General features: G+C 40.0%; 1 protein-coding gene across 5 annotated transcripts in view; it reads left to right on the top strand.

Moving 5' to 3' along the window:
- The window catches only part of DOCK11 (dedicator of cytokinesis 11), a 169920-nt gene that overhangs the window by 30691 nt on the left and 113542 nt on the right, over positions 1–25687 (top strand). For all 5 annotated transcript variants that reach the window (XR_010379362.1, XM_031445367.2, XM_031445366.2 and 2 more), the window contains exons 2-7: positions 9435–9551; positions 9635–9724; positions 10256–10338; positions 11349–11418; positions 12034–12129; positions 23998–24132. Coding sequence is in view for 4 of the 5 variants with exons in the window: in XM_031445367.2 (XP_031301227.1) it covers positions 9435–9551; positions 9635–9724; positions 10256–10338; positions 11349–11418; positions 12034–12129; positions 23998–24132 (591 nt within the window). In the remaining variant the exon portion in view is untranslated. The remainder of the gene's footprint in view (positions 1–9434; positions 9552–9634; positions 9725–10255; positions 10339–11348; positions 11419–12033; positions 12130–23997; positions 24133–25687) is intronic.

Genomic DNA, 25687 nt, shown 5'->3' with positions numbered 1-25687 from the left:
CTTGATTACACTCAGCTAAAGCAACGTGGGGGTGAGTGATTGTAGACAGGACACTGAGGACAGTCTGCCCAGGATGCATTAGGGCTGGTAGGACAGTAAAATAAGGATCATGACCAGGAAGCGTCTTCTATAGACTCCACGCTCACCTCACGAAAAGGCAGGACCTAGCTGAAGAAGGTCCACTTGTTCAATCACAAGTGGGTAGACAGGATAACCATGGCTCAGGTCACCATATACTGGAATATTATACCAGGAAGTGGGGCATCTCCTGATATTTTAAAGAGGTAACCTTAAGAAAAGTCAAAGGAGCTCTCACTTTACTGATTTCAAAGGGCTTTCAGAATGTATTACCTGTTAAAGTGGTCTAACCTGAAAATACTGGTTGGTTCAAAAAAGGCAGAGAGAATTTCAGTTTATGGGTAGATCCAATATGACCGATTATGGAAGTGAAATTGTTTGTAGAAAGGTACATTTTTGCCCCAGTCAAGGTTGATTCTCAAAAGGAGGCCCATCAGTTTTCTTTGCTCCATTATCAGGAGCAAATTAACAGGCTGGGTAGACCAATGGTTGGCTCTGGTGTGGAAAATGATGTATAGCTGATTTATAGATTACTGAGCTTTTGTAACGAAATAGGCTTGTCTTGTTGTGTTCAAATGACACAAACACGACCTTTCGGTTTTTATGTTTTCGTGGAATGTAAGTAATGTAGCTGGCTAAATCCATAGACCTATAGAACATCAGTGCACTTTACATTTTGTTCTGCTTAAGAACGCAAAGTATGTTATGGTTCTGTTTATCAAACTCAAGAAAAAGTCAACGAGGTTTCTTTTTTTATTGTTATTGGAGTGGGACCCAAAATCCAGGGCAAGTTGTAAATTAGTTGATGGGCAGAATGATGGGCACACAATATCATTTCTCCTTGCATGAACGAATTATCTGTGATAATTTTGTTTGTCTATGTGAACTTGTTAAATTCTTTGATTTGTTAGAAAGCCATTAGGTGTGACCAAGGCGCATTTTTTTTTGTCAATAATGGTTTGCTAAAGACTAGAAACAATGTTCTAGTTTTAAAAAGGTACTTTGCCATTCTCTCAATTTATTCAAGCCTTTCTTTTCATTTGTACTTCTTTTTGTCTTATCTTTGAGTTGTTTAAATCCTTATTAGCACAAAATGAACACAAAAAGTGAGTGATTGAATTCAAATCAGTTCTCCTACCTGCCAGCCAGCAAATTGAGTAAACTTATAATTATTGGTTAAAATGAAGTTTTAGAGTATAGAGTTCATCAAAATTCTATTTATTCATTTGTAGATAATCTAGATTGTCTAGATAATATTTGAATTGGCTGTAATGAAAGACAGTTAACCAAGTTTGAACTAATCATATTGTATATATAGACTTGTTTATTTTGTGATTAAAAAATATACATTCTTTGTAGGTTTTAAAAAACAGTTGTTGAGTTTATATAAATAGCCAAATAGACTTAGAAAAGGGAAGTAATTTGGCATTTAAAAAGCATTCCTCCCTATGCGAAATGTTTTATTTTTCCTCAGTGTTCCTCTGTTAGATTTAAATACCTTTAGAATCTGATTTTGCTGATTCTTGGAATCATAAATTAAATTAAAGCTGGGATCTGAAAATTAATTCCGAGAACGTTAGCAATCAATGACTTATCCCTCTCTCCTCGTGTGCCGCCAATTTGGTTTGGAAGGCAAACATGTAAGATCAGTCGCTTTGTTTAATTCAGCCGGTTATCCCTCATGAACCACAAAAGCTTCTGGCTTTGTAGTTCTCACGGCTCCCTTCTAGGTTCTGTGGAGGATACTGAGATGAATTAGACATGGTCCCTTGAAGATACCTTACTGTTGTTTTTTGTAACTTGATTCTTACCCACTTGAAGTTGAATCTGCCAACTCCTTTCTCCAAAGTAAAAGACCTAAAGTGCTAATCCCTACTCACTGATGGTAAATGCTAAACTGAAAGCAACAGCTAAGAAATGCAAAACTCCTTATCCAGTTACATTACAAGCTCTCTAAGCCAGCTGTGCTCAGCATCATCAGGGCGATGAGAAGACACCATCGCACTTTGGTAAAAAAGATAGGGCAGTTTGAGTAAGATTTAGCAAATCCTAAAATGCAAAGTCCATCCAGGGAAATGAAATGTGGTAGGAGCGAGGACGGGAAAAAGTTTTGTTTTTCTTTATCTGTGTTATGGTCAGGAGTCCTGGCTCTGGAGTCCATCAGATATAGGTTTGAACCTCAGCTCCACTAATATGTGACATTGGACCTGCCTGAGCATCAGTTTCCTCATCTGTAAAATGGGCATAACGAAAGACCCTCTCTTGTAGGGTTTTTGAAAGAAGTGAGATAATAGATATAAAATGCTTAATTTGGTGTATATTAATGCCCAGTGTAAGGGACAGAGAATGTGCAAGGCACCGTTTCCTTCTCCAGGTGTTTATAATCCCGCTAAAGAGACTAATGTGCAAAGTACCCACAAGGCAGTTATGGCTATACGTGAGTAAACGCCACGGTGGTTGTTAAAGACATTAAGGGCTGTGGGTGAGAGAAGTTGGAGGTCGGGCCGTCACAGGAATAATGTGGGCCAAGGTGTGAATTAGGAATAAGCCTGACCCAATGGTCTCATGAAAAGTATGGTTTTGCCGTTAGTTGTTAGCTTTAAGAAAGGTCAGTGTCTTGAATGCGGTTTGTATGCAGGGTTTTGTGCCAAGATTTGTCCTGGAAAACAGTCTTTATTAAAATATATCCATAGCTAGTTTGCCAAGTTGGGTTATACTCACTGAAAAGATGGCCTTTCCTTTCCTAGCATCGTATCAGATTCTATTAATTCAAAGCTGCTTCGATACTTAGAGTTCCTATTGGGAAAGAGGGAAAGAAACGAGCTGGTGAAAGGTAATCATCTGATTGAGAAAAGATAAGGTCATAACAAAGTCAGATGCTCTCTATTGGAAGCTTAGGGAAGTGTTCCTTACAGTTATGGTTCCTTTGTTGCCGTGCTGTGTAGGGTCCCCCTCTAAAACCTCGATTCTACAGCGGTGATACTTCTCACTTCTGCTAGTCACAGCTCGCATTTTGCTGCTTCTCATCCTCACATACCGCTCTTGACAGTTACCTAGTCTCCGATCTTACAGAATTTATCAACGAAAGTAGAAGACAAGATGAAATCATCCAAGACCACGTATACCCAGAGAAATTCTTCCAATTGATAGAAATGTGAATAGATGGGCTCACACACTTTAATGTACAACAATGCTTGTGTGGTTGCTTTGTTGGAAGAAGATGTCGTATCTGAGGGTCTGACAGATGCATGGAAGCCAAGAAAGTCTTCAAGTTACAACAGCTTCTGCAATCAACTTAAATGCCTTGGGTTTATCCGCCTCCCCCTCTAGACCGTGAGCTTCTCAAGGGCGAGCACAGGGCCTGGACCTTAGGGACTCGATAAGCATGCTGTACCACCAAAACCCACTTTCTTTTCTGCATTGCCGGAAACTGCATGTCCCCAGTGTCCACTTTAAGTGCAAAGTGTTATTTTGAGATCTTTGTGGAGAAAACGCTCCAAACCGTGCTACAAATGTCTGAAACACAAGGGGAGCTGAATCCCTTAAGGGGTCTGGAGACATTCCTGAGGGAGGGACGTGGGGGAAGGATGCGAAGGAAAGACTCTGAGTAACCCCCTCTTTTTGAGCCTGTTACTTCTTTCCTAAGATGGTGGTTATTTTCAATAAGATTGTGTTAAGATGCCATTGAGACAGTACTCTGATCACAATACAGCAAAAATGAGTGTCTAACTTTTGGGTGAAATCATTCTCTTTCTTAAACCAGTCGTTGCTGTGCTCCTTCTGGTATCCAAACGTAATGTGGAAAAGGGGGCAGCAGCGGTGGTCGGAGAGCACAGAGATTTTTGAATTGGCCCCGTGCCCCACTGCTAAATCTTCTGCTTGCTCTGCTCTCCCTCCCTCCCAGGGCGATACAGAAGGGATTCTGTGAAGCCTCTGTTCACTTTAGACTTGCAGAAGAGACATTCTTAGAATTCTTAAGGAGAGCTAGTTTCTAAAGTAAAAGATTTACTAGTAAACTAATGACCTTTGGTGTAATATCTAAGCAGGAGTAACCCAGGCTGATTTTGCACTGTTGACAGAGAAATATTACATGATTATTATTGCTTTCTAAAAATGAAATTGAAATCATATGGTTAAGTTTCTAATGATAGCATAAATCGGCTTGCTAGTGATGTGTGCTTTTAGATACACGAGTGGAGAGTTGAATATATGTCTGCATATACATATTTACATACTATTTTAGGATTGTAAGCTCAGCTTTACATGTATATACATATATAGTTAAAATGACAAAAGATCAATCATCCTGTACTGTGGATGTATAGGGACTACCACAAAATGATAAAGTTTTAAGTGTTTGATGCTCTTAGACACTCCCCATAAGGATCCATTGCTTCCTCTCTTTGGACCAAGAAACAGACTGTAACCAAATCTGTACCGATGAGTTTCCTTTATTAATCCCTGTCCTTTCATTTTCTGTTAGAAATCAGAAAGTTATCTCAATTTGTGGAATTGTGCATTTCTTTGCACTTTTAGGGTTTACACGTGGAGGTCTATTTAGATTTGGTCCTAGCGGCTGAGTAAGCCTGGAAGAGTCTGCTGTGTCTCAAACCACAGAGATCGACATTTAAATTTTTTATTTTAGGGGGAGGGTACAGCTCAGTGGTAGAGCTCATGTGTGGAATTTACGAGGTCCTGGGTTCAATTCCCAGTACCGCCATTAAAAAAAAAAAACTGCTAGTTTCCTTAAAAAAAACAAATACAAATTTTATTTTACTAGGGGTTAGGAAAATACTGACTTGTTTTCCTTTTGGGGGGTGGTGACATAAAGCTTACTGTTTCTTAAATGCATTTCAATGAAGAAGAGATTTGATTTGAAGAATATAAAGTATATGATAGTGCAGACATTGTGCCAGAAATCTCGACGATTGTATGTGAGTTGAGTTTGGGAGACGCTGCTAAGAACAGAAAAGGGATCAGTAGTTGGAGGACCTGGATTTGAGTCCTGATTCTACCACTCCATATAGACAGCTGAGCTTAAGCCTCAGAGCCAGTTTCTTCATGTACAGAGTTGAAATAATAGTATTTTCCTTCTGTTTGACAGGTTTTGGTTAAGAAACAGGTAGAATAAATACTGAAAGTGTTTTCTTAAGACTGCAAAGTCATCTTCAAGTGAAGTGACAACCAGAAAAACCTTAATAATATTACCAGCAAGTTATTTCAGGGGAATCAATGAATGAGAACTTTCAAAGGCAAATCTTTTTTTTTTTTTCCCTCTCCATGGTGAAAACTGAGTAGGTTCCAAATTTAGGCTGACGGTTTTCCTGCCACTACTTGGGAAGAGAAGACTGAAACATATGCTTACTTCTGTTCAGATTGTATAAATGCTTTTGCCTTTTCCTTAACGCTGCTGCAGAACCATACAGAAGTACTACACTGTGGGATCTTGCTATTGTTTGTTCCTAAAGTACTGTTCATTGTAACACAGTTTTCTTGAGTTGTAGAAAAGTGCACAGGCTGGCAGGAGGGAAACATTGCAAAGCTGAGAGAAACCCTTTGTGAGAGAGAAGCTTTATTTAGGGTAACCCTGTAGGTCTAATAATAAAATGATAAAGCTGAATAGGAAGGTTAGATAAGGGTTATGTTCTAAACCGCAGGGCAGAGCTACCATTAAATCATGATCATTCTAAAAGGCAAAGGTTTTCCTTGTCTCTGAGGCCAACAGGGTTACAGTTGAATCCTCCTGGAAGGGAAATGAAGGGTGCAGTTGGTTCTTTGGGGCTGACTCCTACTGGAGCCTCTCCCACTGACAGTTTGAACTGTGCTTTTACTGCCTGGGAGAGGGGTGGAGAAAAAGGATGCAGCTGGGGGATGGGAGGGGACCATTAGTCCTTCTCTTTTTCTTATAAAGATGAAGCCTGATTCACAGGCCTAGGTCTTCTTCTAAGGGCAGATTTGTGGGACTCAGAATAGCCACCCCAACTTCTTCTGCCATCGAGCTACCCGTGACAAAGGAAGTAGGTGAAGACCCAGAATGCTTAGCTGAACCCATTTTCAGTGAAAAGTGAAACCTTGTTTTCTACAGGATGAATACATGGCCTTTAAAACACATGAAGAGCTGGAAGTTTCATGTTTAGAAGGCCTCTCCTGTACATTTAAACAAGGGATTCATTTTGGCATAATCTTTTGCGTATTCATTTGACAACTACGTTAGAAAGTGCAAGGAGGATTTTTCTTTTTTTTCTATTTCAAAGTTACTTGAGGGGGAGGGTATATAGCTCAAGTGGTAAAATGCATGCTTACCATGCACAAGGTCCTGGATTCAATCCCCAGTGCCTCCTCTAAAAATAAATAAAGAGGTAAATTTAATTACTCCCCCCCCCCAAAAAAAAAACCCCAACAAAACAAAGTTACTTGCAGCAGGTACTTGGGAAATTATTGTACAGAGAGATTAACAGATGCTAATTCAACAGGTTAAACATCGACATTTGAGGACTGTTTCTGCAATCTGTATTGGGAGGATAGTTGGTACCAAAAGCAAGACTTTGAAATTATTTTCAGTCCCTAAGGCTCACCTTCTTAGATGGGGCTTTATTCGTTTAACTTCTCTGAGAAATTGATCACAGACTGAGTGTGAGAGCTGGAAGCCACAGTGGTAGCTTCCTTTCACTTCGGTCCATGAAAACATGGTGCATATGGGATGAGGGGGTCAAATTTTCCTATCAGAAAATCTCTGCGTGCCCCAAATCGGAATTTTTTCTTTCATTTCAACTCATTTTGCACGGGTGTCCACCAACATGATAGGGATGGTCTGTTTAATTTGATCTCATGGGTCTGCAAATCCAAATTTAAGACTTGAAGTGAAGTATATCTTTGTTAGGATCTTTTTCCTCCAGCTTTACTGAGATATAATTGAAAAATAAAAGTATATATTTAGAGTTTACAATGTGATGATTTAATATATGTGTACATTGTGAAATGATTACCACAGTCAAGTTAATTAACACATCTGTCACCTCACCTGGTTACCTTTTTGTGTGTGAGATGCTTCAGATCTACTCTCTTAGCAAATTTCAAGTATAAACTACAGTGCTATTAACTATAGTCACTATGCTGTACATTAGATCCTCAGCACTTACTCAACTTATAACTGAAAGTTTGTCCCCTTTGACCAACATCTCCTTGTTTTCCCCACCCCCTGCCCTTGGCAACCACCACTCTACTCTTTTTTAGATTCCACATATAGATGATATCATATAGTTTGTCTTTCTCTGTCTGTCTTATTTCACTTACCATAATGCTTTCAAGGTTTATCCAGGTTGTTGCAAGTAGCAGAATTCCTTCTTTTCTATGACTGAACAATATTTCATTGCATATATCTATATGTATACAGCACTTTTTAAAAATCCATCTCTCCCTCGATGGACACCTAGGTTGTTTCCATGTTTTGGTTACTGGGAATAATGCCATAATGAACATGGGAGTGCAGATATCTCTTTGAGATAATGATTTCTTTTCCTTCAGATATATACCCAGAGGGAGATTGCTGGATCATATGGTAATTCTATTTTTAATTTCTTGAGGAACCTCTATACTGTTTTTGTTAGGATCTTTTAGACTTTGTTGAACACTGATTCTCATTTGTCAGAGTGGTTTACTCTAATCTTTCTGAGTAATCTTACAGAGGAAGCTCTGAGATGCCCTTCAGATATGAAACTGCGATATAGCTGTGACCTATTGTGAACCACGTATAAAAACAGTTCTCACACGATTGTTTGGATACAGTATACTGGAGACTACCTCCAATACTGTGTACACAAATATGAATAGAACCCCTATTCCATCATGATACTAAGTTTTAATGTATCTTAAATTCACCCATGATGATATTAAGTGTTAATATATCTTAAATTCAAGTTTTCTTTATACAGTTTTAAATTATAAAATTATTGAGAAAAATAATTTAAATAAAATGTTATTACTAGAAATCACTAATATATACCCACCTTGGTTTTGATGTGTGTGTTGAGACATGGCTGTGGTGGAATCTGAGTATCTCTAAAAGTTCATTCAGCACTAATGATTGAATGTCTACCATGTGCTGGGGACTGTTCTAGGTGCTGGGGTTATAGCAGTGGACGAATAAAGGAAAATCCCTGCCCTTAAACAAGCAGAGAGGTCAAATAGATGGTAGATCAGATTGGGGTAAATTCAGTGAAGGAATAGTTGATAGAAGGGTAGGTGATGGGATCCTACTCCAAGTTCAGTACATTGAACTTTGGAATCTTTGTGTATTTCTCAGGAGAGGAAAGTCTGCAGGAGGTAGAAAGAACGGAGTTTTGGAGTCACAGACTCAGGTTTGCATTCTACTTAGCCTGAATCGAGCCCAGGATTTCCTCATCTGTAAGATGGGGACAAAGATTAAACCTATTTCATAGGATTATTACAATTCTTATGTGGGAAAATGTAGAGAAAGTCCTTGGCATGGTGCCTGGCATCTAGAAAGGGCTCAGTAAATGCTAACTATTACTACTCTTATTAATAAATCACACCCTGGATTTCTCAAAGTCAGTAACCTGCTTCTTATAACCTTAGCCTCAGGCTGGGACCCTACTATCAAAGGCCAGGTCACCTGGGAGTCCAACAGGTACCCACTGACTTTGCCACCAGGAACCACATCCTTTCATGCCCTGCCCACCAGCTCCAGCATCTCCAGTACCCATGCTCGCCCCAGCTATGCTGGAACTTGATACATCCTTTGGACAGCATGCCCGGTGCAGAGTAGACACGTGAATGTCGATCCTTTCTCCCCTTCCGTTACCTAATGAATAGTGCATATTCAGTAAATATCAATTGACGGGCTTCCAAATATACCACTTTTTGTTTAACCTTCAATTCAATAAATTGTTGGAAGGCACAAGAGTAAGCAGAGTACAGTGATCTCTCTCCTGAACTCTTGTCTTTAGCAGAGAGGCCTCTGTGTGTTTATATGTGTTTGGTGCGTGTGTCCAATTATGGAGAATATTTCTCCTGTAGAAGTGTCTCCTTTAAGTGCTGACTGTCAATAATCCCTTCTTTTGTGAAATAATGTATCTTTGACACATGATGAGGAACTTATCTCATGACTGCTTTAACGGTACTAACTGTTCGACAGTATTAACTTAAAAAAATTTTTTTTGTTATTTATTTCTTTAGGTTTTTTTAGGGGAAGGAGGTGTTTAGGTTATTTATTTATCTTTTGTTTTTAAATGGAGGTGCTGGGGATTGAACCCGGGACCTTGTGCATGCTAAGCATGTGCTCTACCACTGAGCTATACCCTCCCTTGGTATTAACTTTCTTTTTGTCTCTTATTAAGGAAAAGACCAAAGTTGTTGAGCCCTTGGACTATGAGAATGTTATCGCCCAAAGAAAAACCCAGATTTATAGTGACCCCCTCAGAGACCTGCTTATGTTTCCAATGGAAGATATATCTGTGAGTTCACAATCACTTCTTTAAAGAATAAAACTGCATTTTCCAGCCTGGTTTGTATAGCAAGAATGTTCTTTGTCGTCTAGATCTCAGTGATAAGTCGTCAGCGCAGAACAGTGCAGTCCACTGTACCTGAAGATGGTGAGAAGAGGGCCCAGAGTTTGTTTGTCAAAGAGGTAAGACGCTGAAAGGCCACAGAAGAACAGTGGCCTAAATCACATCCTGTATTTATGCATCTTTTAAATGGAGGTCCTGGGGATTGAACCCAGGACCTTGTGCATGCTAAGCATGTGCTCTACCAGTGAGCTATACCCTCCCCGCATATACTGTATTTAAAATATTCTTCCTTTAGTGTAAATGGAAAATTATTATAACTTAATAAACCTACGTAACAAGTCCATATGATGTGATACGGAGGATACAGCTTAAACACTTTCACAAGTAGCATGTATTCTTAGTCTTTTTTTTTTTTTTGATTTTAATACTCTTTGGACTTGGAGTCAGAGTGTCCAAGAAAGCATATGAATTGGGATTTATTGCCACCACCTGGTTTAGGAAGACACAGTTAATCCCCAAAGGAAGATCACAGTACCAACATTCCCCAGAAAATTTTAAAAGATCTATCAGCTTATTACCAGACTTTAAAAAAAGTAGATATATGTGTACTTTTCCTACATTTCAAATTAAAGGTTCCTATTTTCTTTCAGTGTATTAAAACCTATAGCACAGATTGGCACGTGGTAAACTACAAGTATGAAGACTTCTCTGGGGACTTTCGAATGTTGCCATGGTAAGTTTAGAATTTAAGGGAAACTTTGAAGAGGAAGTTTTTTTTTTTTTTAACTGTTTGTGAAACTTCTCAGTTATAATTTATAATAAGACAAAACCTCAGACAACCAGCATGTGTGGTAAATGTGTTTTGGGTAATTGGATATGTTTTAACTTTGCTCATTGAAATTTTTCCTAAAATGTGTAAGTTCACTTTTTGGCTTTGGTACATCTATATTGACCATACAATCATCTTTCTTTGATTTTGGGTAATGTAGTGAGCATTTTCTAGTGCTGTCAAAGAAAAAGCTAGAAGATATTTGACTCAATCTGGTGGCATGACATCTTTTGATAAAAGTACATCTCTTTCAGTTGAGCTGAAGGGTTGCCGTGAGCACACTGGCCCGGGAGCCAGACTGTTGGAGTTCAAATCTTATTTCTCCCATTTACTAACTGGATGACCTTGGGCTTGTCACTCAGTCTGAGCACTGACTTTCCTCCCCTTTTGTACCCACAGTAATACTAACTTCATAGGATATTATTCAGGAAATGTTTTGGAGAAATAAGACTTGGTGGAGCCTTCTGTAGTTTTCAAAGCACTTTCCCAGAGGAGAAAACTGAGTCTTAAAGATGTCCTATAAAACGGAGTCCTAAGATGATCAGTCTGAGGGCATACAGCAAACAGATGCAAGAGCCAGAGTGACACCAGGTTGCTTTTTGGCTTGGGAAAGAGAAAGTTCTATCACCACTGACAGCTCTGGCATGTATTCCTAGCAATTTCTGCCCTCCCTAAGTATTTGGGCTTAGTTAAGTCTTTGCTGCTGGCTGTACCGAGGGAGTCCTTAGATAAAAGGTAACGCAAGTTTAGTCAGAGGGGAGAATCTGAGCTTGGAAAGGAGAAAAGCATTTCTCTTCCTTCTGTCTTGGCATTTTCTTGTTGTGAAAGAAAGGAGTCTACTCATCTTGCTTTCGGTTTTTTTTACCTCTGTCCGTTCTTTTCAGTGTCTTAAGACAATTCTCTTGCATTTTCAGCAAATCTCTGAGACCAGAAAAGATTCCCAATCACATATTTGAGATTGATGAGGACTGTGAGAAGGATGAGGTAAAGATGGGGGCAGCTGCACTGGTTTCCTCAAGGTCATTTCTGCTGAGAGCGATTTCCCTGAGAAAAGATGAGGGAGAGAATTGTTTTTGAATGATGTATGGCCACGTTTCAAGCTAATTGAATGTTTAAAAAAATTTTTTTTAAATGGTTGCATTTCCAAATGGAGTTCGGGAAAAGTCAAGTGAAACGGGCTGTAATTTGTATATAAACATGTTTTCCCACCTGTGGGACACGCTGGTGGAGTTGCTTTTCCCGCACTGGGCATGTGGTGTGGTGATTCATCTAGACCCTCCTGCCTGGTAGATCCCTCTTGGGACAGATGGCCTGGATGTCTGTGACATTTTGAGGTGCAGTTTGCCTGTTTACGTAATGCAGAAGACTTTCCTAGAAGACAGCCCATACGATTCAGTAAATATTGAGTGCCTACTGTGTGCACGGTAGCCTTTCATCCTCTAGTTAACAATATCAAGTTTAATCAGGCATCTTCATGGGGAAGGGGGAGGGGGAACTTTATGCTTTGGAAAATGGGGCAGAGCCTAGTATGTGCTCCCCCCCATTCAATTAGACGAGTGGCTGGCTGCTCTTTCACTGATGGTCTTCACTCTATTTCAGGATTCGTCTTCTTTATGTTCTCAGAAGGGTGGTGTGATAAAACAAGGCTGGTTGCACAAAGCCAATGTCAATAGCACCATCACAGTTACCATGAAGGTAAGATGTAGTTATTATATTATTTCATCATTTTAAGGATATTGTCATGAGTAGTCTGTCTGGAAACAATATATCTTTAAAAAATTTTTTTACAAGGAGCTCTAGCAAAAGATCTTACATGATAGGATTCTCACAGATGTCTGGAATTGAAAAAAATCTGAAACCTCAGGATAAATTTAGATGTGCACCTTTTAAAAGAAATGTAATTATTATCTCCTGAATCAGGATGTTTAAAAAGGAGGCTGCCAGCTGAATGAAGAAAAGAGCTTTGAAACAAAAGGGCTTCAAAGGTTTCTGTGTGGAAATGGATGTGATGAGTAGAGGAAGAGGCTACTCCGTTTATTTAGCAAATGTTAATTAAGGGCTTATTATATGCTGATCACTGTTGGGGAATATCTGGATATCTGAGATGGGGTCCCTGGCCTCCAATAGTCTCCAGACAAGATAAGAAACATACCAAATTAACTACTATACGAAGCGGTATCTTAGTGCTGTCAGAACTGGAGAGTTTTAAAGCTTGGCCAGAATAGCAAGTTTGTGTATGGGCTTTGTGCGAGATAAAGTTAGAAACAGAGAGAGGGATAAAATTGGGCATGGCTTTGAATGCCTCAGACGTGAGGTTAGCTTTTGTTCGGGAGGCTGTGGCAGGCCATTAAAATCCAAAGGTAAGGCTAACAAGCTACTTGAAGATTCTGAGCAGAAAAACAAATTATTCTCTGATCCCAAATATAACTGTTCTTTCAGATATTCAATACAAGCTCATGTGGCTTGCTGAGGATGATTCACACTTCCATTAAGTCTTAAAGGTCATTCTCTCTTTCACATTGCCTGCAAGCAGAAACCATGGGTGTCTACCAAGGGAAGACTCAAATTTTATCTTAATTTAATATTTTGCCTGCTGCTTTCCATTTAGTGGTCGTGTCCTATTCTCACTTTCATTTTCAAACCCTGAAAATAATGAATCCAAGTTGTTGGATGCTTCGTATATTTCTCAGGCCCACAGTGATGATGAGAAAATCCATTTACTGAGGACTTAACATGTGCCAGTCACTATGCTGAGTGTTTTATATTCTGTATCTCATTTGGTCTCATGGCAGCCCTATGTTATAGGTACTAGTGTTATTTTTGGCTTACAAATGTGGAAAGTGAGGCAAAAAGGAATTCAGCAATTAACCCAAGGTCATACAGCTTCATGTTTTCAGAGGTGGGATTTGAACCTGGGCAGGCTCATGCCTGAGGCTATGATCTGAACCAGAACACTATCAGTGCTCATTCACTATGAGACTCTAAAAGAGTCTTTTTTAAAAAAACACCTTTATTGTGGTGTGGTTCCTGTACTGTAAACTGCACATATTTCAGATGTACACTTTGATGAATTTTGATAGATGTATATACACCAATGAAACCACCACCACAATCAGGATAGCTCACATTTCCATCACTCCCCAACAGGTACAATTTTCGAATTCCCAGTTTATCCCTTCCCACCCTCTTTACCGCCTGGTAATCGTAAGTTTGTTCTCTGCATCTGTGAGTCTGTTTCTGTTTTGTAGGTAAGTTCATTTGTTTCCTTTTTTTTTTAGATTCCACATATGAGTGATATCACATGGTATTTTTCTTTCTCTTTCTGGCTTACTTCACTTAGAATGATGATCTTCAGGTCCATCCATGTTGCTGCAGATGGCATTATTTTATTCTTTTTTATGGCTGAGTAGTATTCCATTGGATGTAATAGAGTCTTGGGTCTTTATGTCTCCTATCAGAGTTATCAGGTTCAGAAATGTGTGTGTGAAGGTGATAATTCTGTGCCGTTTGGTAGAAAATGTTTGTCTAGTTTTTGACTCCGCTCCCTTCCCCTAACCTTCTCAAAATATTAAAATGTTTTACCCATACTTAAGCTTTAGTCCAATATAAAGTAAATATAATGTATGGAAATCTGGATTCATAAAACAAGACATTAGGGAATTAATATTTTTACAAAATTCACCACAGGATTCCTTTCAAGAGTCAGTTACTCTAATGCCTTTAAATTATCCTTTGCTTTACATATAACTTTTTTAGTGGCTTATATATTATAAAGCAAAGTACAGTTGTCTGTAAAAAGTGCATGATTTAAATTTGCTTTCAGAATTCGTGAAATACAGACTGGTGGATGCGGTAGGCAGAGTGACAGTCCCCATAAAGGTGTCTATTTTTAATCCCCGGAAGCTGTAAATGTTTCCTTCCATGGCAAAGGGGAGTTAAAATCACTAATCAGCAGGTAGGGAGATTATCCTGGATTATCCAGTGTAATCATAAGGGTCCTAGTGAGTGGAAGATGGACACTGAAGAGGAGAGTTAGGGAAAGAGATGTGAGGGTGGAAGCCAGGTCAGAGAGGTGCTGTGTTGCTGGCTTTGAAGATGGAGGAAGGGCCAAGAAATGTGGGCAGCCTTGGGGAGCTGGAAAAAGACAGGAAGTGGGTTCTCCCCTAGAGCCTCCAGAAAGGAACATGGCTCTGCTGTAACCTTGATTTTAGCCCAGTGAGACCCATGGTGGACTTCTAATTTACAGAACTGTGAGATAAGACATTTGTGTTGTTTTAAGCCACCGAGTTGGTGGTAATTTGTTACAACAGAAATAGAAAAGCAACTCAATCTGTTAGTCAAAGATGGATTGTTTAGCTTTTTGTATTATCTATCCCCGAGGTTGCAAACTCCACCACTCACAGGGGCCAGATGGGAACCATAAATTCATGGAGTGGGTGGTGGGTCTGAGGCAACCTGGTGACCACGTGGCCTGGCTGAAGGGTGAAGGGGACAGCTGCTGCTTGTCTCCAGCTAATTGTTGCTCTGCTGCTGCTGAGCTAGGCGCTTTGCGTTGCCTCTTTTTATCCCCAGCTGTTCATATTTTAGCCACTTCTTTTTTTTTTAGTGAGATATAATCCACATACCATAAAAATACTTCTTTCTTTTTAAAACCTCTACCAAACAGTAGGCAAAGGAAGGAAAAGAAAAATAAGCCAACTTGGTCATATGTGCTACACAGTTCTTTAAAAAAATGAAGGGGGGTGGGGGAGTCTAGCTCAGTGGTAGAGGACGTACTTGGCATGTGTGAGGTCCTAGGTTCAATCCTCAGTGCCTCCTTTAAGGGGCGGGGTATAAAGATTGGGGAATAATTTGAAATATAAAGGTCTTCATGAGCTTTGGAAATTGTCTCTGGTTGTGGATTTCATTTTCTTCTCTATGATGGATTCTGGCTCTTCATTTTCGATTTCTGGGAGCTGAATACACATCCTATATTCTTCTGGTTTTACCTCTTAAACCATAGCAGTTGTAGTGTATTTCCGGATTTATCACGGCTAGAGTGGGCATGAGGGGAAAGTTCAGCCAGATTCAGTCAAAGGCGTTTGAGGGATTTTTGCCAAGATATTTTTTTTCCTGTAAGAATTGGGTTTTAACTCTTATTTAGTTGAGCATCCTTGAAAGTGGTAGAAACTTGCAGTGTTTACTGGGCTCTCTCTCTGTATATAAACAGAGGGCGTGGGAGTGTGTGGGACAGGCAGGGGGAGGACTGGGTGTGGGTCGCAGTTTCTTGGTTGCTAGGCTGGAACTTGGAGTGAGGGCCGAAGAAGTCCAGGCCGGTGACTGAGGTGCACCGGGGGCCTCAGGCTTATGTCCTTAGGTGCCTTGTTACAGGGTGGGGATCATATACGTTCTTCCTGCTTCAGGCCTGGATTGGCTCAGACACAGGACAGAAGAACTGAGTCAAAGGACTGCAGAGTTTAGAGACCTTCCGGAAGGAAAATTTCTATCTGTTTCTCCTGCATTAGTCTTTGAAGTGAAGACTAATGTGTCTCATAAGCAAGTGGGAAGAAGATTCAGGTATGCGTTGGCTGAGTCATTTTCCTGATCCTGGTGGCAGTTTTACCTTTGGTGCATCGGGTGTCCCCTGCCTGCTCGGACCTCCAGCCCACACTGATGACCAACTTTCGTGGCTCCAGCAATGAGCACCACAGGGCTAGAGCTAACAGGGTTGAGAAAAGCAAAGAAGCTTTTCTGTTGGAAAATTCAAGCTTTGACAGCTTCTGCGAATTCACAGCAGACAAACCAGGAAGCTACAGCAGGATCTGGGTACTAATCATGACTCATTAGCAAATAACAGCCTACAGGAGCCATGCGTCTTCCCTCCTACTTTATCTGCGCCTCCTTGATGCACTGTGGCTTGACATTGCCCTGCAGATCCTTCCAGGTTAACAGGGATTAAAACAGGGTAGACTGGTGTCTTTTAGATAGAGGTGGACGTTTACGGATCTTTAGTCATTGAAAAATTTCTGAATTTTAAAAACTATGTAGAATCAGCCCTTTGGAAAGTTTGAAGTTATGTATGACCCTTTTAAACTGTTTTTTATCAGCAAGTCTGAGTCCTTTTCCTGGGCATTTTCACTGTCAGAAATCAGGGAATTTACTAGCCAGGGAGGAAGACAGAATCAATCATGAAAGAAGGTAGAAAGAAAATTAAAATGAAGGAAAGAGGGTTAGGAAGACTCAGCCAAGTCCAGCAGATAAAAGAAAATCAGAAGATTTCTGCTTTCTTTTTTTTTAAACATTTTTTTTATTGAGTTATAGTCATTTTACAATGTTGTGTCAAATTCCAGTGTAGAGCACAATTTTTCAGTTATACATGAACATACATACATTCACTGTCACATTCTCTTTCGCTGTGAGCCACCACAAGATCCTGTATATATTTCCCTGTGCTACACAGTACAATTTTGTTTATCTGTTCTACATTTTGAAATCCCAGTCCTTTCCCACCCCCTGTCCCCCTGGCAACCACAAGTTTGTATCCTGTGTCTATGAGTCTGTTTCTGTTTTGTATTTGTTTTTTTGTTTTGTTTTGTTTTTTGTTCTTTAGATTTCACATATGAGCGATCTCATATGGTATTTTTCTTTCTCTTTCTGGCTTACTTCACTTAGAATGACATTCTCCAGGGACATCCATGTTGCTGCATATGGCATTATTTTTTATGGCTGAGTAGTATTCCATTGTATAAATATACCACGGCTTCTTTATCCAGTCATCTGTCGTTGGACATTTAGGCTTTTTCCATATCTTGGCTATTGTAAATAGTGCTGCTATGAACATTGGGGTGCAGGTGTCATTTTGAAGTAGGATTCCTTCTGGATATATGCCCAGGAGCAGGAATCCTGGGTCATATGGTAAGTCTATTCCTAGTCTTTTGAGGAGGAAGATTCCTACTTTCTAAGGTCTTTCGAGAAAGCAACCACATGACCTATAATTCGATAGGAATCATGTAGCCAAAGTCATTTGTATATGAGCTGTTTTAGAAAGTTAAACCTCCCTAGCCAGCTGCCAGACAGTTTTGCAAGCACATTCATGTCGATGGTGATGGGCTATAGGGAAAAAGGGGCCGGCAAAGGACCTAAACTGAGTTCTTCACATTGGAATATTGGAAGACCCCGTATTTATGGAATAAACATTTGTCTTTTCCCCAGTATATACCTTTCCACCAACTCTGGTCAGGGAACATAGAGTCTGCACCATTTTGTGCAACTGTCATGTTCCCAGAAGGGCTTGCTGAGCTTCCCCGTTATTGGCTGAGAACTAGCCCCGAGGAACCCAGGCTACAGGAGAGCTGCTAATGATGTGTGTCACTCCCCAAGGCACAGTTCCCGGTGCCCGAGCGCTTCCTTGCACGGAGGCGGATGCTGGCAGCCCGCAGCTCTCGACGCACAAGCTCTGTTGGTTGCCTGGGCGCAGTGACCACTTTAGTCAGCTCATAATTGCTTTGTTCTCGGGGTTCATGTTAAAACAAGACAAGCCTTGTCGTAGGTGATTAATTTCCTCAATTTGTATTTTCTTGTTAATGAGAACACACCCAATTGCCACTCTTCAGTTCCTGGAAAAGTTCTGGAGAAAAGTGTAAGATAACACAGAGCAGATATGATCCCTCAGGCAGAAACTCCAATCCTAAGAGAAAGCTACACATTTACATGCTCTCTTTCCCAAGTAGCTGCTGGAGACGTCTGCTGTTTTCAACGTCTTTCCATATCAGTGAAGGAATTTAGTGTGGACTGGATAGCTCTGAGATTGGACATGACCTTCCTTTGGTATTTAGAACTATTTTTTCTAGGGGATAGAATGATATATGGAATAAGGAAGAATCTAATCTTGAGAGTTGTTTTTCATTAAAAAAAATCTGTTGCAGATTCTTGGCCAACCCTTTGGGACACCCACCTTTATGCATCTTCTTGGCTCAATATGGTCACATTCCTCAAGCGCCCTCCTCCCTGTTCTTAGCAATTAAACATGGAAGTGTCTTGCTATGTTATCGGGGTTGCAAGTTCAACTACTTGATATATGACTCACTTCTGGTGCCCTTTCTTTCTTTTTTTTTTTGCACAAAAGAGAGCCATTTGTTATCTATCCAGAGTCTAAAAGTCCTCGCTTATTCTTTGACTGTTATGGGAGGGCTTTTTGCCTTCTGCAGTGGGAGAACAAGAAGTCAAAAGAGGATTTTACCTAAGAAAGCACATATGACATTAAAATAATTGTTAGGAGGCCAAGGTCACTATGTTGATTGGCACAAAGGGAAGAGAAAGTCTTTTATTTTTGATATATTACTACATTATATTCTCAAATCGACCAGTCCATCTCTCACAGCTAACAGGCCGGTTACACTCATTCTAATGAATAATGGATTTCTCACTAATTTGTTTTTGATGTTCCGTTTTCCCTCATTCATTGGTGACTGTTTTAAAACCATTTATTAGGGGCTTCTTATGTGTCAAACACTATTCAGAATCAATGAATTCATCACCAGATACATATGGAATACCTTATTAGTACAAGGTGTTGACACTGCAGAGGGTGGAGAGAAAGAAGTGTAACATGTAGAGCTTAAAACCTATTTGGGGAAATAGAAGCACAGTAATAACATATTGTTTAAAGGTGGTACAGAGACCAAGTGCTATGTGAGTCCAGATCACTGTGATCTGGGGTCAGGGAAGGCTTCTTGAAGAAGGTGGGGGCCTCAAAGAAAGGGAATCAGAAAGGAGGTGAGTGTGGCAGGCAGTGTATAAGGGAAAGTGTGTTAGGTTAAGTTGGGTAGTCAGGGGAGATCAAGTTGATTTGGTTTTTTGGTATCTCCCCGTGCCTCAGTTTCTCCTCTATAACGTGGAGATGATAATAATAATTACCATGCAAGGTCATTAGGAGGATTAAATTATATAATATGAGAAGAGGACTTAGCCAGAGAGCCTGTAACATGGTAAGCATTTCACAGATGTCACAGAGTATTATTATATCAATAGTAGGAGTGTGGAAATTGGAGCAGGGCCCTCATATGCTCAAAGAGAGTTCATCAATTAATTTGTCATAATGAGGAGGGTGGATGGTACCCCTCCTTTTTAGACTTTGCTTCAAACTAAATAGTTAAAAAAAATTTCCAGTGCTTAGATAGGATTGAATTGTTTAAGAAAAGCTATTTGATTTTTAAGCAGTTTTCTAGAAGGTGGACCTAAGTAATATGTTAAAACTTGGTAGGACTGTAAAGTGATGTGGTGGAGAGCGATGAGTGATGTATGAGGCTGCCAACCTACTGGTAGGGGCTCTTCTGTAGGATGACGTTCCTGACATTCTGGTGTAATTAACTGTGACTCAGTTTTCTGATAAGTCATGGGTTTTTTTCCCCATCATTTCTTTCATCTTTGCTTTGAACAGCCCTGAGACCCAGTGTGTCTCTGGCCCCCTCGATTTCTCTTCCTCGCCACCCCTTCTTTTCTGTTCTGTCTGAGACATGAGTCAAGGAAGTTTCCCCTGCCCCATTTCTACGTTGCTCCTGGCCACCTACTTTGCCAAAGCCTTCAGAACATCCTCGCTCAGGGCTCCTGGTTCATAGAATTTAACAGTAAATAATTACCCTCTAGGTAACGCGCATAGGTAAACACCCTTGAGATTTGTTATATAAAATGGTAGTGGCTCTCCAACTTTGAGGATGCTACGTGCTCAAACTTTCCTACCTTCTGTCTTTAATTCAACCGCGTGACAAAAAGCCTCTGTTCCTGCTCCAGAAAGGGTCATATGGTAAATGTTCAAAAGGCTGTCATCCAGACAGCTCAGGGCCTTCAGGAGACTTGGCAGGACCTGATCACAGAGAATTCTCTCCTTTGCCTAACTCTGTATTTTATTCCTCTGGGTGGGTGGTCTGAGTGGGCCACTCGTCAGGATCCACGCATCACACTGAGGAAGGTGGGGAATTTTTGGCTGTGTTCACTATGTAGGAAAAATAAGAAAGATGAGGAGGAGGAGGAAGAAGAATATGTGCATTACAGAGAAACACCCTTCTATTGGAGGAGACCGCTGGAGAATCTGCATTGGAGAATGAATTATTCATTCATTCCTCATTCATTTTGCAAAATTTTATTGCGTTCCAGGCGCTGTTAGAGGTACTGGGGATACAACAGTACATGAGATATGGCCCTTAACTGTTTAAAAGAGACAGACAGTAAGGAAAGAAATAGATGAATAGGATATATTTGGATAGTGATCATTCAGTGAAAAGGATAAAATAAGGTGCTGTGAGGAGGCCAGATAGTCATAGAAGGCGTCTCAGAGGAGGTAAGATTCAAGCAAAGACCTGAAAGAGGCTGTAGACATGGGGTGGCGAGAGGCTTCCAGGTCAAGGGAACAGCGAGCACAAAGGCCTGAAGGAGACGTTTTTGTTGGAGGAACAGCAGGTAAACCAGTGTAGCTGGAGCAGCATAATTAGAAATAAAGTTCAAGAGGTAATGCAAGGCCAGATCATGCATATCATCCCAGGCTATTGGGAGGATTTTGGGTCTTATTCTAACCTTGATTTGAAGCCATTGGAAGGTTTGGGCAGATTCTCTTTGTTTGTCACTGTTATAAAATTCTTAATTCCATTTCTACCATCAACTTGCCTTGTGTGAACTTGAGTGAGCTCTTGGCTTCTCGGTTTGTTATTGGGAAAATGTGGATAATCATGCTTGTCCCTAAGTGACATTCAAAGAATTAGCTATTGGTTACAAAGGACATGAGGCCTTCAGATGAAAGGTATGATATGGAGTAAATTACCACTGTTCTATATAGTCATTTTTTTAACAGCTGTCTTCTTTTCAAAATGGAAAAAAAAATGTAGACCTATACCCAGAATAGCAACATGAAAGAATGTCAGGGAAGTCATGTTTCTGATTTCCCTTTTGATACCATATGAGAGATTTAGGATACTCTTTTCTTCTTTGAAAGGTACCTTAAAAGCTTCCTAGAAGTTGAAACCTAACATAGATCATAGAATATTAGAATAAGAAGAGATCTTAGAGATCTTCCAGATATGTTGTTGGGGAAGAGTCTGATTTCTATAGACATAACTTAAAATAAATGTCCTTACTGTACAAACTGTGTGCTTCTAGCCTGTCGGAAATTGCATGGGGAGTATGGCCCCCCGCTAGGAAGGCTGCTGTGTTATTTGCTCATTTTTAATACAATTATTTGTAGAGCATGAAAAAAAGGTTCTTACAGATCATTTGGTCAGATCCCATCATTTCACAAGTGAGGAAAAGGAGAGAAGCCGAGTGTCGAGGACAGTTTCCCTGCTGGGGAGCAGGAGTGCTGGGTGAGAGTGAAGAGCCTGTGACTCTCCGGCATCTGCTCTCTCCCCAGATCCATGAGCTACCTGCCCCCGTGTTACATTCAGACCTAACTGCAGTATTACAGGATGTGATTTCCGGTAATTTCAGATCCCTTTCCATCTCTATTGTAATGATGCACTTTGCTAATATCAGAAGAGGTGGCTGCCGCAAAACCTTTTTGCTTGGTGAGGCAGCCGTACATGAAAAAAAGCTTGATGAGGCAGCTGTACATGAAGAAAATTTTGCAGGCTATAATTTGACTGTGTGCCACAAATATTTCACTCTGTATTTTCCCTTTCCTTGTTGCTGGCTAAGGACTCTGCAAGTGGATTCTACAGACAGCACCACTGAATCTATAAACTTTGACTTTTAGATTTGAACATAGTTCAGATTCCAATCTAGTTGTAATTTTTATGTTATTTTCTGCCTGGAAAATGTATTTTAATTTTTATCATACAGAATTATTGTAATAACTTTTAAAAAGTGGTGTTTTGTTCATTTGGAATGAATGAGCTTATGATGTCATTTTAGGTCTTCTGTTTCTATCATTTTAATAACAGATGTGAACTATTGTCATGAAAATAAGCAAACATGGATAAATAAATAAATAAATAAATAAATATAAATATAAATATAAATATAAATATAAATATATATATCATTGCTATGATGGTTTACATTTTCCTTGTAAATTCAATTATAGTTCCAGTAAACTTAAATGGAGGTTTTATATGAGCTCACACACACACACACATCCACACCCACACCCACACCCACACCCACTTTCTATACCTTTGTATCCTAATGCTGTAATATTCACTTAACTGACATTGAAAAACAAGGTGGTATTTTCTGCTTGGACTTCTTTCTATTGATACCATATAGCCCACATGGCCCCTCCCTGAAATAGAAGCTCTAGCATTTACCAGTCTAACCTGTTAGGTTGTTCCTCACACTGGTATATTTTTGTCATTCATTCCAAAATCAATGATATTTGACCAAGTCAAAAACAACTACAAGCATATGATTTCTTCGTACTGGTTTCCCTAAAAAGAAATGCCCCTTAACCGGTTTCTGCATTTTGCTTACTCATGTCATGGAGAAATGAATTGTTGATATTTTAGATACTTTGCCAGAAGTTAAGTAGTTTGCAAGAATGATCTGGCCAAATAACACTCTTTCCATAATTAAAGTTCTTAAAAGAGTCAGAGATCATACTGGATAATCAGACGGGTGATTGACAATGGTGAGCTTGACTCTTGAAGCCGACTGACTTCGGCGCGTAAGATGGGATGCATAGGGATGCATTTCCTCAGAAGTGTCACCAGCAGGCTATTTCCTAGTCTCTCTTCCCATTCCCACCCTGAAATGATTTTCAATCTCTTATCCTGGAGAATTTTACTATAACAAATGCTTGATACAGCTTGCAGTCTGAGGCTTACTGAAGGAAGCGTAGGTTCATCAGAGAGATCAGAATCCCCTTTTTCTACCTCCTTCATCAGGTCCAAGGCTCTTTTTAGGGGAGGGTAGAGAGCAGAATAAATGAATCAGGCTTCCTCCTTTTCCCCATCCGTATGGGTTCCATTATGAGTTGTAGTGACAGGCTACTCCTTAACGGTTGAATCCCTAATTTCAAATGGGTGGCACAATCTCATTGGGCCTTTGGACTCAAATCTCAGTACCCAGGGCATTCAACAGTAACTGATGGCATCTCATGGTTCTCAGTGTTTCCCTGTGAGAGTGCTATAAGCTGGATTCTCAGAAGTGGGGCCACTGGAACAGCATAGGTGAGTGCAATAAGATGTGCAGGTGACATGTAAAGATACAATAGAGGGTGTGTGTGTGTGTGTGTGTGTACATATTGATATATTTATACTTGGATCTCTAGTGATATGAACGAAATTGTAAGAATCCAGTCATGGTTTGCAATTAGATGAGAAAAAGATGCTCTAGTGAAATGGATAGTGATTTAGATACAAAAATGCTTTATAAACTTTATAAAACTTCTTCTCCAGACATTTGATTAACTGAGAGTAAATCCCTTGACTTCAAGCTCTCCATCATAAAAAAAAAATGAAAATAATGATAATTCCTAATGACTTCTCCAGGTTGTCTGAAGATTGCCCCGATATAATTCCTGTGGCAAGAACTTCAAGGTTTTTTTGCTCAAATGCAATGTGAATGTAACAAATGTGTTGTTGGTTTTTTCCCCCATAGGTATTCAAGAGACGATATTTTTACTTAACTCAGCTTCCTGATGGTTCATATATTCTCAATTCCTATAAAGACGAGAAAAATTCAAAAGAATCTAAAGGTTGCATCTACTTGGACGCCTGCATTGACGTTGTTCAGGTAGGGCTACAGAGGTAATCTTTCTCTTTGTCCAAGAGGGTTATTGATCAACTATTAAGAACCTCAGTACTTTTCCGCCTTGGTTAATGGCATCCCCATCCACCACAACGTTTCAGACTAGAAACTCAGAATCCTCTTCAGTGTTCCACTCTCCCTCTGTGCCAATACTCAGGGGTTTACCCAGTCCTTTGGAGTCTGGCTCCAGAGTGCCTCTGGAATCTCTGTACCTTCCTTCCATTCTCATTGTCTTCCTTGACTTCCCCCTTTTATCTTCTTTTGCCTGGAGTCTTGCTTTCCTGCCTTATGATGTGTTTTCCTGTTCCACTCCACCTTCCTAAGACATAGATGGGGTCCTTCACTTGGCTATTCAAAACCTTTCGGCTCTTGATTGATTGTCTTGCAGAGTGAGCTCTAAAGGTCCTACCAGGGCATTGCAGGCCTGCAGCGATTTGACCTTATTCTACTTCCTAAACTAATCTCCCGTGCATCTCTTGTACCTTCTGTGCTCTACTCACACCAGGCTAAGCACTCACAGAGTTTCATTCCAATATGCCTTTCTTCTTTTTTTAAATTGAAGTTGAGTTGATTTACACTGTTGTGTTAGTTTCCAGTGCACAGCATAGTGATTCGGTTATACATATATATGTACGTACTCTTTTTCAGCTTTTTTTTCACTATAAGTTATTACAGATGTGCCTTTCTTTCATTTGTTTTTCTGCTTGCATCTATTTCTCCTTCTGTTCCTATTTGAATCTTATCTTTTTTCAAAGTCTTGGATCCAATGGCTCTTCCGCCATGAAATGTTTTTTGTTTTCTTCCTCACTCTCATGCCCACTAGGTGGAATTCAGCTCCACCTCCCCTGGGCTCCCACTGTGCTTTTTCCTCTATCCTATCACTGAATTGGACTCTCATTTGTGGTTAGTTCCGCACATTCCTTTTTGGATTACAGGGAAGATGTCATATTCATGTCTGGGTCCCTTATAATAATTAGCAGAGTTGCACACACAGTAGGGGCTTAACAAATGTTTGCTGATTTGAGTTATTGAGTTACTGACGGGAGTGTTAGCATGGACGGGGTGGGAAGCAGAGGGCAGAAAGATGATTAAATAGCAAGTTGACGGCCCAAGAGAAAAGAGCCATCACTACAGAGCCAGGGAGGCATGGTCGACTAAAAGCAGTGCTGCATTGATGGGGAGGCAGGGATTCAACACCCTCAACCGATCTGAATCTTAATTTTGAAAACTGTATAGTGGGATTAATCATATCTATTCACTCTAACAAATGAGATTGTCATGAGGAGCAAATGAAAAAACACTTTAAAATAGAAAATGTAAAAAACAGGAAGATGTATGTGAGTAGAAGGTGCCTTCTTTTATATATGTATGGCAGCTTTCTTAGCTCACTGGAAGGAAGAAGGCGTGTGTAATTCCCAGGTTTTCTCAATTAGCCCTTTTCCGGATTGCCCTTCCTTTATGGTGCTCCCAGCCTCTGCTCTCCCCTCCTATTTATGATTCCCCCCTCCCAAATATTTTCAAACAGATAAATCTTTATGAC

Source organism: Camelus dromedarius, chromosome X (assembly GCF_036321535.1).
Source record: "Camelus dromedarius isolate mCamDro1 chromosome X, mCamDro1.pat, whole genome shotgun sequence".
NCBI lineage: Eukaryota > Metazoa > Chordata > Mammalia > Artiodactyla > Camelidae > Camelus > Camelus dromedarius.
This window is presented reverse-complemented; position numbering and strand designations above follow the sequence as displayed.